General features: G+C 56.4%; 1 protein-coding gene across 3 annotated transcripts; it reads right to left on the bottom strand.

The window, feature by feature from the left end:
- Positions 1-286: 286 nt before the first annotated feature.
- On the bottom strand, positions 287-14,412 carry RGS14 (regulator of G protein signaling 14). Of its 3 annotated transcripts, XM_019710996.3 has the most exons (15): positions 14,186-14,412; positions 6,756-6,777; positions 6,403-6,581; positions 5,949-6,041; positions 5,721-5,864; positions 5,244-5,387; positions 5,025-5,127; positions 4,579-4,691; positions 3,945-4,148; positions 2,123-2,199; positions 1,772-1,898; positions 1,586-1,667; positions 1,434-1,480; positions 1,241-1,355; positions 287-993 (listed from the first exon to the last, which is right to left on the bottom strand). In XM_019710996.3, the coding sequence occupies exons 1-15, from the start codon at positions 14,228-14,230 to the stop codon at positions 791-793; spliced, it is 1,698 nt and encodes a 565-aa protein (XP_019566555.2). In that variant the 5' UTR covers positions 14,231-14,412; the 3' UTR covers positions 287-790. The 3 variants fall into 3 exon arrangements, with proteins under 3 accessions (XP_019566555.2, XP_074169508.1, XP_074169507.1); XM_074313407.2 differs by lacking the exon at positions 6,403-6,581 and having other exon boundaries at positions 14,186-14,365; XM_074313406.2 differs by having other exon boundaries at positions 659-993; positions 1,241-1,480; positions 14,186-14,371.
- Between the last annotated feature and the right edge of the window lie 1,295 nt (positions 14,413-15,707).

A 15,707-nucleotide genomic window follows, 5' to 3' on the forward strand; every position in this document is an offset into this window, starting at 1 on the left:
GCAGAGGCACAGCTCCCCAGAGGGGCCTTCCCCTCCATCCCTTCTCTCTCTCTCTCTCTCTCTCTCTCTCTCTCTCTCTCTCTCTCTCTCTCTCACACACACACACACACACACACACACACACACACACACACTCTGTGCAGTCAGGAAGAGAGATTCTGATAACAGGAAGTCAAGGGACACATCCTGAGGTCCCCAAGAGCTTCCGGGCACTGTGAACTTGGTGACAGAGGCAGTGCGGTTTGGGGGGAGGGGGGGAATACAAGGTACACAAGGAACACCCTCATGGCAGAATAACAATAATTATTATAATAACAATATCATACATCTAGGACAAACCCAGCTGCCCCAAACCGACTGCAAAATCTGTGTACGGAGGGGCTACCCACCTGCACCCCCAGGCTTTACTCATACCAGCTCCCTGAGGAGGGGCTGGCCCCTCTTCCTGCTCCCTGATGAGGCCTGGCACAGGGTGGGGAGGCTGGCACTGCCAACGCCGCCCCCGTGTTGGACATGCCTACACAGGGAGGAGTGTGGGGTGTGTCCATCTCCACCTACTGGCTTGGCTGTAAAGGATGGGTGGGCAAGCCTGTAAGGGACCAAGTGGTGGCAGCTGTGGGGTGTGGCTACTCTGAGCCCCTCTCCACCCCATCCTGACTCTTCCTACGGGCCTGCCCGTGGCAGGAAGACGCCAGGGACACTCATGGCACAGACAGGGCATGCAGAGCGGGCCTATGGCATGCTTGGCCCGCCAGGTGCCATGCAGCCAGCCTGGGCGGTTGGACAGCTGTCAGAGGACCGAGTGGGCAGTAGAGTCTGAGGTGCCCCCTTTGGGCTGGGCCGATGATTCAGTCTGTTGTGGGGCCTCCTGGGAGGTGGACCCTTGGGCAGGCAGCTGCAGAAATTCTGGAAGCACCAGGTCCTCTTTGCGGAGAAGGCCCCTTTGGTCATGAGCCCCGCTGCTTTGCACCCGGTTCAGCAGCTCCACCAGGCCTGGGGGTGGCCACAGAGTCAGGGGGCCCCCTGGTACAGACCTGCCCACACTAGTCCACCCCAGTTCTGTAGCCCATACTATTGCCACGGCCTCCCTGATCCCAGCACCATGCCCCTCCCGCCCCTGTCCCAGCTCCACTGGTTCCCCAACCCCAACGGCCCCCAGCCCGCCTGTTTCAGCCCCAGTGGCATCCAGCCTGGTCCCAACCCCCCTGGTCTTCTCTAGTCCCCACCATCCCCAATGTACCTTCAATGTCACAGGTCTGTCGCTTCTCAGTGACACTACTGGGCGCCTTGGCCAGCAAGTTGAGGGGCAGTGGAGATGGATGGGTGGCCTTGTCCTGGGTTCTAGGTGGGCCTCCCTGAGAGAACTCGGGGTCAGAGCCACAACCAGGAGGGGAGGAGCAGCGCGCAGAAGAGGGGCGTCGCCTTTCGCTCACCTGGTTACAGCATGGGGATGTGACACTGGCTTCGGAAATCTTCGCACCTGCGGCAGAAAGCACCACCTTTTGTGTTTGCCTTCTATTTGGACCCCGTTACTCCTGGGCCAGAGCCGTCCCCAGGGGAAAAAGACCAGGGCCAATATCCCTACCTGGGATCGTGTGCAAAACCAGTCTCTGGGCAGCCATCGAGCTCACTAGCTTCCCTAGATCCAGCAGCTGCTTCTCACCTGGCTGCGGGGACAGGTCAGCAGCCCGCAGGACGGGCAGCCGGCTCCGGCCTCCCTGCCTGCCTGTTCAAGCTCCGCCCCCCGCTCCCCCCCCCCCCCGCGACTCACCCGGCGCAGCTCCACCTGTTGTGGACTCAGGCCGTGCTTCGCTAGGATGGGCTGTAGCGCCTCCTGTAGCCGTTTGGTGGGCTTGGCGGAGATCCGCACCACGCGCTGCAGCGCAGCCAACTCGAGCCTGCGTGGGACCCTGGGGCTGCGGAAGGGTGGAGAGCCGACCCCGCCTCTCCCCCAACCCACCCACGCCAACCCCCGAGGCGTCAGAGTCTAAACTGGGGAGAAGGGCCAGCTGGCCTTGGGGCCTTAGCCCACCGGGCGGGGTTAGCACAAGGGGCGGGACCTGCAGGGGAGAACAGCAGCTTGAACAAGACCTGGACCCAAGCCTGGACTGGGGGCACTCACTCGAAGGTGATCCTGTTTTCCAGCCGCACTTCCTGGTCCGCCAGCACTGTGCAGTCCTGATCCAGGACCAGGGCCTTCTGCAGACGCCAGGCAGGGTCTGAGTCCCTCCCCCACCCCTAGTTAGCCCTGCTGCGGAGGGAACCACCCTCACTTCCTCACTGGCCACCCTAAGGGTCAGAGGGAAGGGCAGATGGGCAGGTGAGCAGTAGAGATGCGAATGGGGCAGAGGCCAGGCTGGAGTAGAAGCCTGGCATGGCCAAGGCCAGGGAGAAGGGTGGTGAGAAAGCTGGACAGACTTGCAAAAGGAACAGTTACGGGAAACATGGGGGTGGGGTCAGCACGAATGGTAATGGGGTTGCTTGGGCAAAGGAGCAGGCTTAGGTCCTGGGTCACAGGGCACCTCTTCCTGGGCCAGGACAGTATCTGCCTCCTGGACAGCTGCTCCTTGTCCCTATGGCATGTGAAACCCACCCAGACCAGCTAGACGAATTTCCTTCCTCACCACCCACCTTTGGTCAGCCACCCAGGCCTTGTCCCTTTTTGGACACTTGACCACTTCTCTCCATCCCCACCTACTATGGACACTTCTTGTCTCTTCAGTGCAAAAAGGGCTCTTCCCCCAAGATCTCTGTGAGAACAGGAGGATGTGAAGTGCCTGACACATAGTAGGTACATAAAGAGTAGCTGTAGTGATTACTGCCCCCAGAGGCCCCATGCCTGCACCAGCTGGGGGCAGGGAGGCAGCCCCTCCCCTGCCATAGGCCTGTGTTGTGCTGCAGGGACAGGTGGGGTGTGGGTGGTGAAGTTATATTTAGTAAACATGAAAGCCCATCTGGGCTCTGGCGGCTGCCTGGGAGGCCTGAGAGTGGGCGGAGCTCTTCCCACTGCTGCCCTCACACTCCCATGTTCCAGGCCCCTGAACATGCCCTGCACTTCTTACCCATCAACAGGTCTTCCCTTAAACTCTTCCTTCTGCCTGGAATGCCCTCCCCCCACAGCTCTGACAGGCAAACTCCTCCTCATCCTCGTTAACTGCTGCTTCTTCCAGGAAGCCTTCCTGGGACCAACCAGAAATGTCTACCGTGCTCCAGAAACACTCTGGTGGTTGGATTCCTCCTCCCTGATCACATTCTGCCTGGCTCACCTCCAGCTGATAGACCTTGGGGACAGAGCTCAGGCCCAGGTCCCTCTGCCCACCCACCTGGCAGGGCCTTAGTACTTGTCTACTGGTTGATGAAATCATGTTGGGTCTTCTGGGATGCAGCATCCTTCCTTTAGCTCCCCCTTACTGGGTGGTTTAATTTAAAGTTGCGTTTTTCCTAGTCTCCTTGTTAAAGCTATGCTAGTTTGCACCTAAGGGAAAGTTTTTCATAGTTGTGCATGGGTGCTCCTGGTGACAGAGGAGGTGAGGGTTCCCCCAAATGGTCATTTCAGGGATGGGCAATCAGCTTGGAGTGATGCGGAAAAACCCAGCTCCAGCAGCGCTTCTCCCTACTCTACCTCCCAGAGATTGTCACTGTGAGGATGATGGGTAAAGCTGGAAACCAGGATGGGGGTGGGGTAGGGATAGGATTTTCGGGGGTTAAGAGTGCATATCTGAGTTTCAGTTAAGAGTTGGTGCTGGGTTGATTTGGAGTTGGGCGTGCGGGGAGGGAGTAGAGTTAGGAAAGGGGTGGGAATAGGGGATGGGGTTGCAATTAGGGTTGGTCCAGGGGATTAGGAATGGAATTAGGGTGGAGGTCATAGCTGAGCACAGAGAGAAATATGATTGGGCTCAGCATCAGGCAGGGAGTTAGAGTTGGGGACCAGGCCAGGTTCGCACCTGCTCGTTGCCCACCAGATAGACCTTGATGTCAGGTAGAGAGAGGCCACGTTTCTCACAGATGCCTGCCAGCATGGCCCGGATGGTGAGGCCAGGTCGGGCCAGGGCCAACGAAGCTGTGCCATCGGGCAGGTACACGCAGCAGTACTTCCCTGGCCGGCTTTCGCTCTCACCTTCTGAGCTCCCAAGGCTCTTCCGGTGGCTCTGATTCAGGGCAGGAGTGGGGGGAGGTCATGAATACACATGCAAGAACATGCAGACAGGTGAGCTCACTGGGGCACACACATGTACACATGCACACACACGTCCAAGAGCACACCTATAGGCAAGTAAGATAGTCCTTCTCCAGGAACACGTGTGTGCTCACCCAGGCACACAGGCACCCAGAGGCAAGTCCACCTACTGACCCCCACACAGGCACCGTGTACACCTCGACTGAAGAGGATGTGCACCCATGACATGCATGGAGACAATGTGATAAGTACAGGAAGAAAGTAAGGACGCTGAGGGATTGGCTTGAGGGGTCAGGGGGTGGGAAGTGGGGACAGTGACTGGGAATGATGGCGGCCGCCACACAAAGGGGCCTGAGTAGTGGCCCTAGACCACACTTCGTCTCTCCCGGCAGTGGGCTCACCTCAGATTTGCTGCTGACGAAAGCAAGGAAGCCGAGGTCCAGACTGGCGGAGGAGTTGAGGGAGCCCTGGGACTCTCGCCGCAAGGCCGAATTTGCTGCGGTGCCCGCCAGTTCTAGAAGAGAGGGAGCAATGAACAGGGCAGCCCCCCACCCCCACCCCTCTGCTGAGGCCTCTCCCCAGCCGGTGGACACTGTTGGAGGTCTCCTGCATGGGTCTAATGTGGCTTGGGTTCCTGCAAGCAATGCTATTGAGGGGGCTTCCCAAACTTCTGGGGTCTAGCCGGGGAACCGAACCACGGGGGAAACGTGGTGGTCACAGGTACCTGTATTTATTTCGGTTTTCACAGACTTACAGGCTGTGGGACAAGTAGGAGGAAGGGGGAGTTCTCAAGGCTTGCCCAAACTCCCGGCCCCCACTCTGCTATGAGGACCACTCCCGCTCTCACCCCTGCGGAAGGACTTGCGGAGCTGGCGGCCCTCAGCCGGCGGTAGCTGTCCCAACTCCTCCACACCCAGCGGCAGCGAATTCCCGGGCTTCAGCTTCGGCTTCTGCAGGTACAGGGAAGACGCTGGCACGAGTCTGGGCGCTAGCCTGCACACAGACGGTGGGCAACCCCCGCAGATCTGCACCGGGCCCCTTGATCCCTACAACCCATCGTCCGCACCTTCCTCGTCGCGTCTGGGCTGCCGAGGCGCGAGGAGCCAGGTTCCGGTAGGGGTCGTCCCTCCGCCTCCGCCAGGAGGCACTGGCGGTACAGCGGGGACTTGACAAAGCGCGCATAGCTGTCGAACTTCATCAAGTTGAAGATCTACGGGGTGGGAGCCCGGGCGGTGAGCCGGAGTCACCAGCCAGGCCCCCGGGGTTGCCTGGGTCCCCAACCTAGGGAGCCAGCCCCTAGCCCCGCACCCCCACCTCCAAGGCCCAGGCCCCTCCTGTATCCCGGCTAGGCCCCGCCCCTGGACCCTTCTTCACCGCAGCTTTGGTACCTACCTCTGACTGGCGCCCTGTCCCCGCATTTATCTGGCTCGGTGCCCACGTCCAAATTTGTCCCCTTCCCTACTCCACGCCGCTCAGGCTCCGCCCCTGGATCTGCGCCCGCCTCTGCTTCATTGTGCTCCCTTCCTGGGCCACACTCTCTCACCTGAAGCTGCTGTGCCCGGAACATGTCCGGTCGGGGCTCGGCCAGCACCTCTTCGCCGAGCCAGGCCTGCCGGTCGATGTTCACCGGGCTCAGTGCCTGGCTGGACAGGAACTCCTGATAGATGTTGCGGGCCTCCTGAGCTAGCTGGGCAGGAGGAACAGGAGAAGGTCAAGGGCACCGCCCACGCCCTGGTCCCACCCCTCTGCCTCAGCTCCCCCTTCCCCCTACCTGTTGGGTGTCACTGGCAGGGATCTGCTGGAAGCGCTGGCAGGCCTTCCAGAATGTCACGTTCTCGGCACTGAACTCCTTCTTCAGGAACTCCTGGGGAGGGGTGGGTGAGGAGGAGGCAGTCAGAGTCACAGAAACTCAGTCAGGGGATTTGGTCAAAGAGATTGGGATAGAGACACAGGGCTAAGAGGCCAAGCCAGACAGGCCAGACAGACAGATGGGGCCAGATCCAGAGGCACAGAGAGAAAATGAGTAGCAGAGACAAGGACAGAGAGAAGCAAAGTTCCCAGCTGGGAGAACAGGGAGAGGGTGCCAAAGAAAGGCTGGAAGACAGAAGAGTCCCACTGACCAGCCTGAAGCTCCATCCATGCCCTCTTCCATGTCCCAACACCCCCTCACCTACACCCCCAGTGGCTACTACCTTCCACCCTCCCTATCGCACCCCAGGTCTTACAGTGAAGTAAGCCAGGCCCAGTGGGTCCTGCAGCAGCCGCTCAAAGGACAGGCCCCAGCTGGCCACAGGCTGCTCCTCGGTGGGGAAGGAACTGCTGGGGCCACTGGGGAGGCTGTGGATGCTGAGGGAGCTGCCTCGGCCCTCGCCCTGGCCCTTGGGCCCTGCCGTGCTGCTCAGTTCTGCGTGGGGATGGACAAGTGGAGGTGAGCCTTTTGGCCTTCCCCAGCCCTTAGCCCAACCCCATCTACAGATACTTTCTGTGGAAAGATAGCAAGTAGAAAGGGTATCCCCACCCCATTTCCACATACACCACCCGCCACCCCCAGCCAGACTTCATACACTCTGTCACTTACCTCCATCTGAGACAGCTAGAACCTACAAGAGACCCAAGGTAGAAAATCAGAGTAGAGCCCAGGGTGGATTTTCAAAGACAGTTCTGGCCCCGGCCCCCAGGACTGGAGCTGTGTTTTCCTCTGCCTGGAGGGCTGTGCTGGGCATTCCCAGCCAGGTCACTGCTTGCTCAAGGTTTTGCTTAGGCTGTCCACAGCTCTCCTTCCACCATGTGCCAATCCCTGTGTGCTGGGACTTATGCCTGGTATCCTCCAATGTCCCCTGGCTCCCTCCTTCTCCAGCGCCTGCTGGGTGAGCCCAGGTGTACATATAGCATGGTTATGTAGGATAGGAACACAGACTTTGAATCCTGTCTCTGCCACTTACTAGCTATGTGACTTTGGGCAAATTACTTGTCTCCACCTGGAAATAGGGGATGATGATAATAGTAACTTACTTCCTGGGGCTGTTGTGAGGACCAAATTAGTTTAAAGCATTTACAGCATCTGGAACAGTGGCCAGGATGTGGGAAGCGTTATATCAATGTTTGCTCTTGTCTTTGAGGATGGAGAGGTATCTCTGTAGCTGATGGTCTCCTTATTGCAACCGTTTCCTCTTGAGGCCTACGGTCTCCCTTGAGTCCCATCCCTCCTTGGGTAGGTACAGGATGCTATTTTATACTGCAGAACAGTTGTTCTCAAACTTCAGTGTGCATTAGAATGGCTGGGAGGGACCCACCTCCAGGGATTCAGATTCAGTAGGTCCAGGATGGGGCCTGAGACTCTTCACTGCTAACAAGCTCCTAGATGATGCTGACGCTGCTGGTCCATGGGCCACACTGTGAGTAGCATTGCTGTTGAGGCCCACTCCATCCTTCCCCCCCCTCAACGCAAAATCTGAGTTCTCTGGGAATCCCAACTATTAGTGAAACAGAAAAACCCTCCTTTCAAAATGACTCTTGCTTGGTCTTCCCACCTTCCCAGCAGCTCCTCCAGCTTCCTCGTCATCTCCTACCCACACAAGGTGGCCTCTACCCCTCCCTGACTCTGTCTTGGGCCCTTTCTTCCACCCACATCTCCCCAAATTCCTGCTAACATCTCTGCAAAGTGTCCCACAAGCCCGTCAAACTAATCCAGTCCCAAACGGAAGCCACCTCCTGCCACCACAGCAGGGCACCCAACCAGCTTCCTTGCATCTCGTCTTTCTTCCCAGCACCTGAGCTCCCGACACCAGGGCTTGAGTCATCCCCAATTCTTCCCTCCCTCTCGCCTCCTACATTTTCCCTAGGTCGTCATGGGAGCTTGCACTACCTTCCCTTCTTTCCATCCCTGCTGGAAACAGGTCTGCAACCACCCCCACCGCCATCCCTTGAAGCCTCTCCCTGCCTTCCTGGCTGCCATCTCTCTCTCTCTCTGATCCCCACTCACACCAGGGGCACTCAGGTCACACGGAGGAGCTGGCCTGCAGGTATGTAGGACATTACTAATATCTTGGGCCTCAGAATGGTTTTTTCTTTTTAAGTTTAAAGAAGTTTCCCTCACTTAAAAATCAATAGTTTTACAGAAAACCCCAGCTTTCTGTCTCCCCTTTATGACTGTAATGCCCCAGCTATCCTGAGTTTCTTCCAACATGGCAACCTTGGCTGGCACCGAACAGCAACCAGTGCCTAGAAGGGGCACTGGTTGCCCCTCAGAGGTCCCTGGGGCCAGTTGGATGCATTTGTGTTACTTATGGAGGCAGGCACTGCTCTGGACTGCATGAGTTCAAATCTGTGCTGTGTGACCTTCGACAGGCTACTTCACCTCTCTGTGCCTCAGTTTCTTCCGCTATACAAATGGAGCAAATAATATTCCTAAATTTCTTTTGCCAGTAGCTGTTTTCTTGAAACTTTTGAGTTGTCTGGGAGAGTTGAGACCATCTGAGAGCTTTCATTACTAAATTCTAATCATATTTAGAGATTTAAAAAAACCTGATTCCCCCTGTAAGATTATAGATTTTTATATTGGCGAAGACTATCCAGTTGTGAATAGGTTATTTCCTGATCAAAAGGCCAGTTATATTTTGCATTAGTTCAAAGCTTTTCCAAGGGCCGCAGGTCCTTGACTATTTTTACAATATAGCAAGACCTATTAAAATAGAACGGCAATGCAAACAACTTTCCTCTTTTGAGGACTTTCATTAAATTCTGTTCTTGACTTCAAAGGGTTGCTGTGATTAAATAAGTTACATATATATACAGAGGGTGTCAAAAATGTATACACATTTTAAGAAAGGAAACCTGTATTAAAATGATAATACTCAATATACAAGTATACCGATAACAAAAGATGAATACAAATTACGTTTGACTCCTGCAATTACAAGAGGTGCTCACAGTGGTTACCATCAGCGTCCAGACACTTCTGATTACAGCGAACTACTGCTTGAGCAACGTTGACCAAAGTGTCCACTTTTATACATTTTTTGGCATATATATATTATATATATAATATATAATATATAGTATATGTTATATATGTCATATATATATATATATCTCAGAATACTATCTGCCAATACCAAAGGAACATTACTATTGTTGTTGTATTAGTATTGGTGTCTGACCCTGCTCCTGCTTTCAAATTTGCAATCCCTGCCATAGGGGAAAGAGCACAGGTGTCAGGGTCTGTCAGACCTGGATTCAAATCCCGGCCCTGCCCTTCTCTAGTTTCATAACCGTGGGTTCCTCCCTGAGCCACGTGTCCCACCTGGAGCACTGGGATAGGACGAGGGAAGGTTTGGGCAGGGCAGGGTTGGGCCTGGAATCTTTTCCAGCACACCCCGCCCTGGCCGCCCAGCCTTGCCCTCCTGCCTCAGTCTCCCCTATCCATCCCATGGCTGCATCCAACTCATCTCCCGAGGCTGCATGACAAAGTCTCAACTGTTGGGGTGTGCAAGGACGACGGAGTCCCCTCCAGCCTGCTCTTTCCCTTCCTGGGAGCTCCCCTGATCCCCGCACCTGCCTGTCCAGGCTGCTTTGCGGCCCTTCCCAGCCACTGTGCTGCTGTCTGTCCACGCCCTCCTCCCAGGTCTCTGGGAACCATCCTGACTCCCCTCTCCTCCCCATCCTCGGGTGCCACCTGGCCCTGCCTTCTGCCACACCCACTGGCCTCTCTCTGGCCTGCCCTCTAACCTGGGACTCAGCCTCTCCTTTGCTCAGAGCCCCCACAGCAGCTGGGGCAGGCAAGGACCCCAGAGAGCTGACAACCTCTGACCTGCCCCCAGTTCCCAGCCCACACTCCTATTTTGTTTTATTCTTTGCATTAGGTAGAATTGACTTTCTGTATCTTTAGGTGGGGCTGGCTCCCAGGGTCTTCCTGGGCCCCACTCCCTGCCCTGGGAGACGGAGCAGGCGCTGGGTTGTAGCTGAAGCTCTGCCTGGGCCTGACTAATGAACCCCTTCAGCCCCCCTCTTTCCCTCCCCCTCATTTCCACCCTACACTTTATCAAACTTTTCTGTTTTCCCCGCACCCCTACACACTCCTGCTTCCTGCTTTGCTGTTTCCTCTGCCTGGGTATCTGCTCCTGCTCCCCCGCCCAATGGCTCTCCAATATATGCCCGTTGATATTAGTCACCCACAAACACCAGCCACCCCAAATCCCCCTGCCCACCGCGCTCGTCTGGGCCTCTCTACCTTGCCAATCTGGTGGCTCCCAGAGGGCAGGCCTGTAGGAGGGAACCCACCTGAACTCCCTCCCTCCTTGCCCCGCGGCTCCCAACCAGCCATCAGGGCCCTGAGCAGCCCTCCTCTGCCCTCCTAGGCGGACTTGGCACCCCCCCATCAGGGATGCCCCACCACCGAGCACCCCATCTCTGCAGCCTGCATTCACCTTCCTGAGCCCCTCCTGCCCCACTGGTTGTTGATCTATGTGGTTGGGGCTGAGACAGGGTAGGGACCAAGATCCAGAGGGAGTGGTTCCAGTTCTATTATTCCAGGGCAAGTGACTTCCCTTCTCTGGACCTGTTTCCCCCTGGGGAGCATGGACTCGGCATTCCCAAACTTCTGGGGCTGCTGGGAAGGGCGAAGGAAGCCCGTATGTGAAAACAGCAAGCATGCAGTGGTCAGGGGCTCCGCTGACCTCATGCTGATGCTGCTGGCCGTGGTCTGACCTGCCCAGGCTCCCAGGCCTGGGGCAGTTGTGCTGAGCAGGGCTGGCCTTGCCCCACCCCGGCCTGCCTGAGGAGAAGTGGTGAGTGAATGGGAGAAAAGGGGAAGAGAGGATGAGGAAGGGTGTGGTGGCCAGTGACACCTCTGACCCATGGCCAGGCCTTGGTTTGCCATACTTTTTCCTTAGGAAATGGGCCCTGGAGGAGCCCCTGGTATCTGAGACTACTACGATGAAGGTGGCTTAGCATTTCTGAGCTCCAGTTGTGTGACAGGCACACTCTGACAGCACATGTCCTTGTTCTCACTCCATCCTCACATCCTGATCCTATGTGGCAACTGGTACTACTTCCATCTCACAGGTGAGGAAACCTAGGTCCACAGAAGTCATGCCGTTGGAAAACGGCTGAGCTGAAGTTGGAACCCAGGTGTGCCTGACTCTGGAGCCTGAGGTCTTCCCTCTGCTAAGCTGCCTCCCTGGGCAGACCGATGTCCCAGGGGAGCTGGGAGGCCCAGGACTTCAGCCCTTGGGCCATAGTTGAGCCAGGTCAATTGGGAGTAAAGGGCCCAGCGGCTCCTCTTGAACTCTGACCCCTGGAGGGGTCAGCTCTCAAAGGGAGGGCCGATTTACTGAGCATCTTCTGTGCTGGACACTCTACTATCGTCTCATTTCATCCCAGCTTAGAGAACTGAGGCCTGAGATCCTCTCTGGGTACATCCACAGAGAATCCTGGGAGCCTGGCCCTGTCAGTCCAAGCGGACCCCAGCTTTGGCCCCTTTGTAAGGCCACCCTGCTTCCCAGGACCTGGCCTTGAGCTGGACCACGCAGAGGTATAGTGGGCTCTACCGTGCACGTCTCCTTGTCAGGTGGGGAAGACAAACTGGGCCTGCTGAGAGTGACAGGACACAATAAACCCTCATCCCGTGTTTCCCCACATCTGGGCCTTTCCCCAGGCCATGCCCTCCTCCAGCTGGCACACCCTTTCAGGATATCTTACATGCCACAGGGCACCAAGTGAGTGGGGAGGTTAGTTCTCCCTCCCCAGGTCCCTCCCAAGCTTTCTCTACCCCTGACCAGTGGCTGTTACCCAAACCCGAATCTGAGTCTGGCATTTGTGTCCGTGCATTCATGTCTTGCCAGCCTGGGAGCTGCTTGAGGTCAGGGGCTAGGGTGATGGGCTTGGGTCTTGAGAGCCTGGGACAGGGTCGGTATAGAGCAGGCCCTAAGGAGGGGTTGTTGATTGAATGAGTGAGTGAACAAATGAAGTGGCATTTGGGGCTGTGTGACATCTCTGGCAGGGGGGTTGGGAGCCATCTCTAAGTAACAGGTTTCATTGCAACTGCCTGACAAGCTGAGTGGCAGAAAGACAAGGCTGACAAATGAAGCTGCCTCTGCAGGGAATGGCAACGGGTAGGGTGGTGGCAGGGAGAGGTGGGGGAGGACAGAGCCAGGTGGTTCAGGGAGGCGGAGGAGCCCTGGCATTGAGACAGACCAGCCGGGTTCAAATGCGGGCCCCTCTACTTGCTGGCTGCCCTCAGGAAGTCATTTCCTCCTCTGAGCTCCGTCCATGGAAGAAGCCAGATGCCTGGCTTGCAGCTACTTCTCTATGCACATCCCTGCTACAAATGCCCTGCCTGTCCGTCCCTGCCCATCTCAGCTGTGCATGGCCTCAGAAAACTCCTGATGACCAGCAAGTAGCCAACCTGTGGCCCCCGGGATTCCCAGAGGCAGCACAGAGCGTTTGGAATAGGCCCAGGAAGGGCAAAGATAAACCGATGTGTGCAGGTTGCTGAGAGGAGCTAGGGCGCCCATGGGTTTGCTGGGGCTGCGGGCAGAGCTTGGGTGCCCGCTTTGCCCTGAATGACTTTGGGTAGAGCAGCTATGGTTGATACAGGAGGGGCAGAGGCTGGGTCTGTCTCTGGCACCCTCAGTTGCCCTTTGGGGTGGGTGTGGGAGTGGGCATGGACTCCAAGTGTCATGCCTTCAGAATAGGCTCACGAGGCCCATGGGTTCCTGAACTTTCAGTTAGGGTGACAGTAGAGACAGTGAAGTGGGGACTGGACCAGGTTGGAGGGGCCTGCCTCTCTCCCATCCAGCTAGCCTGGGGCTGGGCCATAGAGATGCTGGAAGAAGGGGAGATGGAGACAGATCTTGAGAATTAGAAGGGAGGAGTGGGGTGGCTCAGCTTCTTGGTGAGGCAGGGAATCTTTGAAGAGGGGCTGAGAATGAAGGGAGGGCATTAGGCTGACATTTATGGCCCCCCCCCCACAAACACAATGGGTCGGGGGCCTCATATTCACCATTCCACTTAATCATGTCAATAAGCCTTTGAGGCCTGTTCTAATCTCTTCATTTTAGAGATGAAGAAAAAGAAACAGGGTCGGAGAGAACCCCCTAGTAAGGGCCAACAGAGCAGATACTGGAACCCAGGTCTCCCTAGACCCGCTGGCTTTGTCCCACAGTACTAGGCTGGGGCTAGGTGGGATGTTAGAACATAGTCTGACCTTCCTGGGGTTGTTGGAAGGGGCTGGGGACTTGCCAAGTGAGCTGGTATCCTAGGGAGAGAAGGGAGGCCCAGCACAGCCTGCCTTATCTGTTGAATGAATAAAGAAGCTGGACCTTCCAAGGGCAGCTCTGACCTGGGGACCAAGCAGCCAGGGAGAGGGTGTAGGGGGTGGAGCAGCTGCAGTAGCAGCCAGGGGCATCCTAGTACCCAGGCACCACTACCCTTCCCGGTAGTCCAGGAATAGAACAGACAGAAACTGAACCAACCTGGCCTAACCCTTCCAACCCATCCCAGACTGCCCAAGGACTGCTAATTTTGGCAGGAAGCCTCTGGAGCAGGTTCAGCCACAGGGCAGTGACCCAGTGAGGGCTGCCCCTGACCTGACCTTGGGCATCAGGACATGGGTGAGGAGGGGAGGGCTAAAGTTAAATGAGATGTGAGGGCTTGGGCCACCATGGGGGGTGTGCAAGGAAGAGGCATGCCAGGTGTCCCTGCTATGTTAGGATACAGGCAGCCCCAGGTAGTGCCAAAGTAGCAGGAGAGGGAGCAGTGGGGGCTGAACCAGAAGCCTGTGCCCGCTGTGCTCTGGTCCCATCCCCAGGATCGCCCCAGGTCCCCAGCAGGCCATTCTGGAAGGTCTTGGGCTGAGGGCAGCAGGTCCCACCGCTGCTGTCTGTACCCAACTTCTCCCGCCTGCTAGCAGCATGCAGGCTGTTGCCCAGCCCTGCCGGGTGTGTTCCTGGGCTCCACCCTGGGTGTACCCACCCCTCCTCATGGACCTGGCCTGGAGCCCACACTCACCATGCGCCCGTTGGGGACGCCCAGGTGCTTGGGCTTCCCTGGCATGCCGCAGCTGTTCACCGGTCCCCGCCACGGGGGGTGCCCACCATGGGGACTGTGGGCAGCACCGGCCAGAGCTTGCAGGGTGGCGGGCAGGCAGCAGAGAGAGCCCGGCTCTGCTCCTGCGGGCCCTCACATCCTGAAACACCAGCTCACTACCTCTTTTCTTTGCCACAGGAAGTGTCTCTATAGAAACCGAACCACAGAAAGAAGCAAGGTCTAAGAGAGAGAACGCCTCTTCCTACACACACACACACACACTCATGCACACACACACACACATACATTCACGCACACACATGCCACCAACGCAACTTTGGCAGCACCCCACACAGGCACCAACACACGGCAGAGGGTTATGTGTGCCCAGTGAGGAGCCCAGCCTGGTCTGGCCCTGCCCAGGGAGCTCCATGGCCATGTCTGGGCACACAGAAGTGCATGCTCACACACCCAGGCACCTTTGGGACACCCTGGCAGGGGCTCCCATGGACATGTGTACATATGCACCGAGTATCCACACGTGGGCCTTACTCAGCACACACTTATCTCACATCTGCTATGTGCTGGGCCTGTGCCCACTCAGCAGTCGTGCTCATGCAGTGACTTACTACCCCTATTCCCCAGATGCTTCCCAGGCATGTGCCCAGGTGTGAAGACAGATGGACACCTTGTATGCATGGTCATGCACGCACACCATTCCAGTGTGTATGTCATAAACATACAGGCTCTCCCTCGTAAGGACCACCTGATGTTCAGTCATATATATATATATATATATATATATATATATATATATGCATAGTCCTATGGACATAATGCCTGACAGGCATGCCTGCACACAGGCACATGTGTATCACCCAGGCAGGGCCACAGATAAGGTTTAATTGTGCCCAAAGACACATGTGCATTTACACTCCTTTTGCTCACATCCTCTTGCTCACATATAAATTCCACCACAGTAGAACCTTTTCAACTGAAGAGTGCCACCCTGTCCTCTCAGCCTGGCCCTTTTAGCGTGGCCCAGACCCAGATGAATGTGGGCCTTTTAGCCAGCGTCCTCAGTTTACCTCTTTCTTACACATGCACCTACTACAGGGACTTGCATTTTACTTTAAGTATGGACTTAGAAATCTCAAGTCACCCACTCCTGTTTGGGCCCCTCTCTACAGGGATAAGGTAACACCCTCTTAGCCCGAGACACCCACATTTGTGACTCCTATGCTTACAATTATCCCATTGCCTCATTTTTGTGTTTTTTTTAAAAAGATTTTATTGGGGAAGGGGAACAGGACTTTATTGGGGAACAGTGCATACTTCTAGGACTATTTCCAAGTCAACTTGTTCCTTTCAATCTTCGTTGTGGAGGGCGCAGCTCAGCTACAGGTCCAGTTGCCGTTGTTAGTTGCAGGGGGCACAGCCCACCATCCCGTGCAGGAGTCGAGGAATTGAGGAATTGAACCGGCAACCTTGTGGTTGAGAGCTC

Source organism: Rhinolophus sinicus, chromosome 5 (genome assembly GCF_057876585.1).
Source record: "Rhinolophus sinicus isolate RSI-liver-muscle chromosome 5, RSI-T2T, whole genome shotgun sequence".
Lineage (NCBI taxonomy): Eukaryota > Metazoa > Chordata > Mammalia > Chiroptera > Rhinolophidae > Rhinolophus > Rhinolophus sinicus.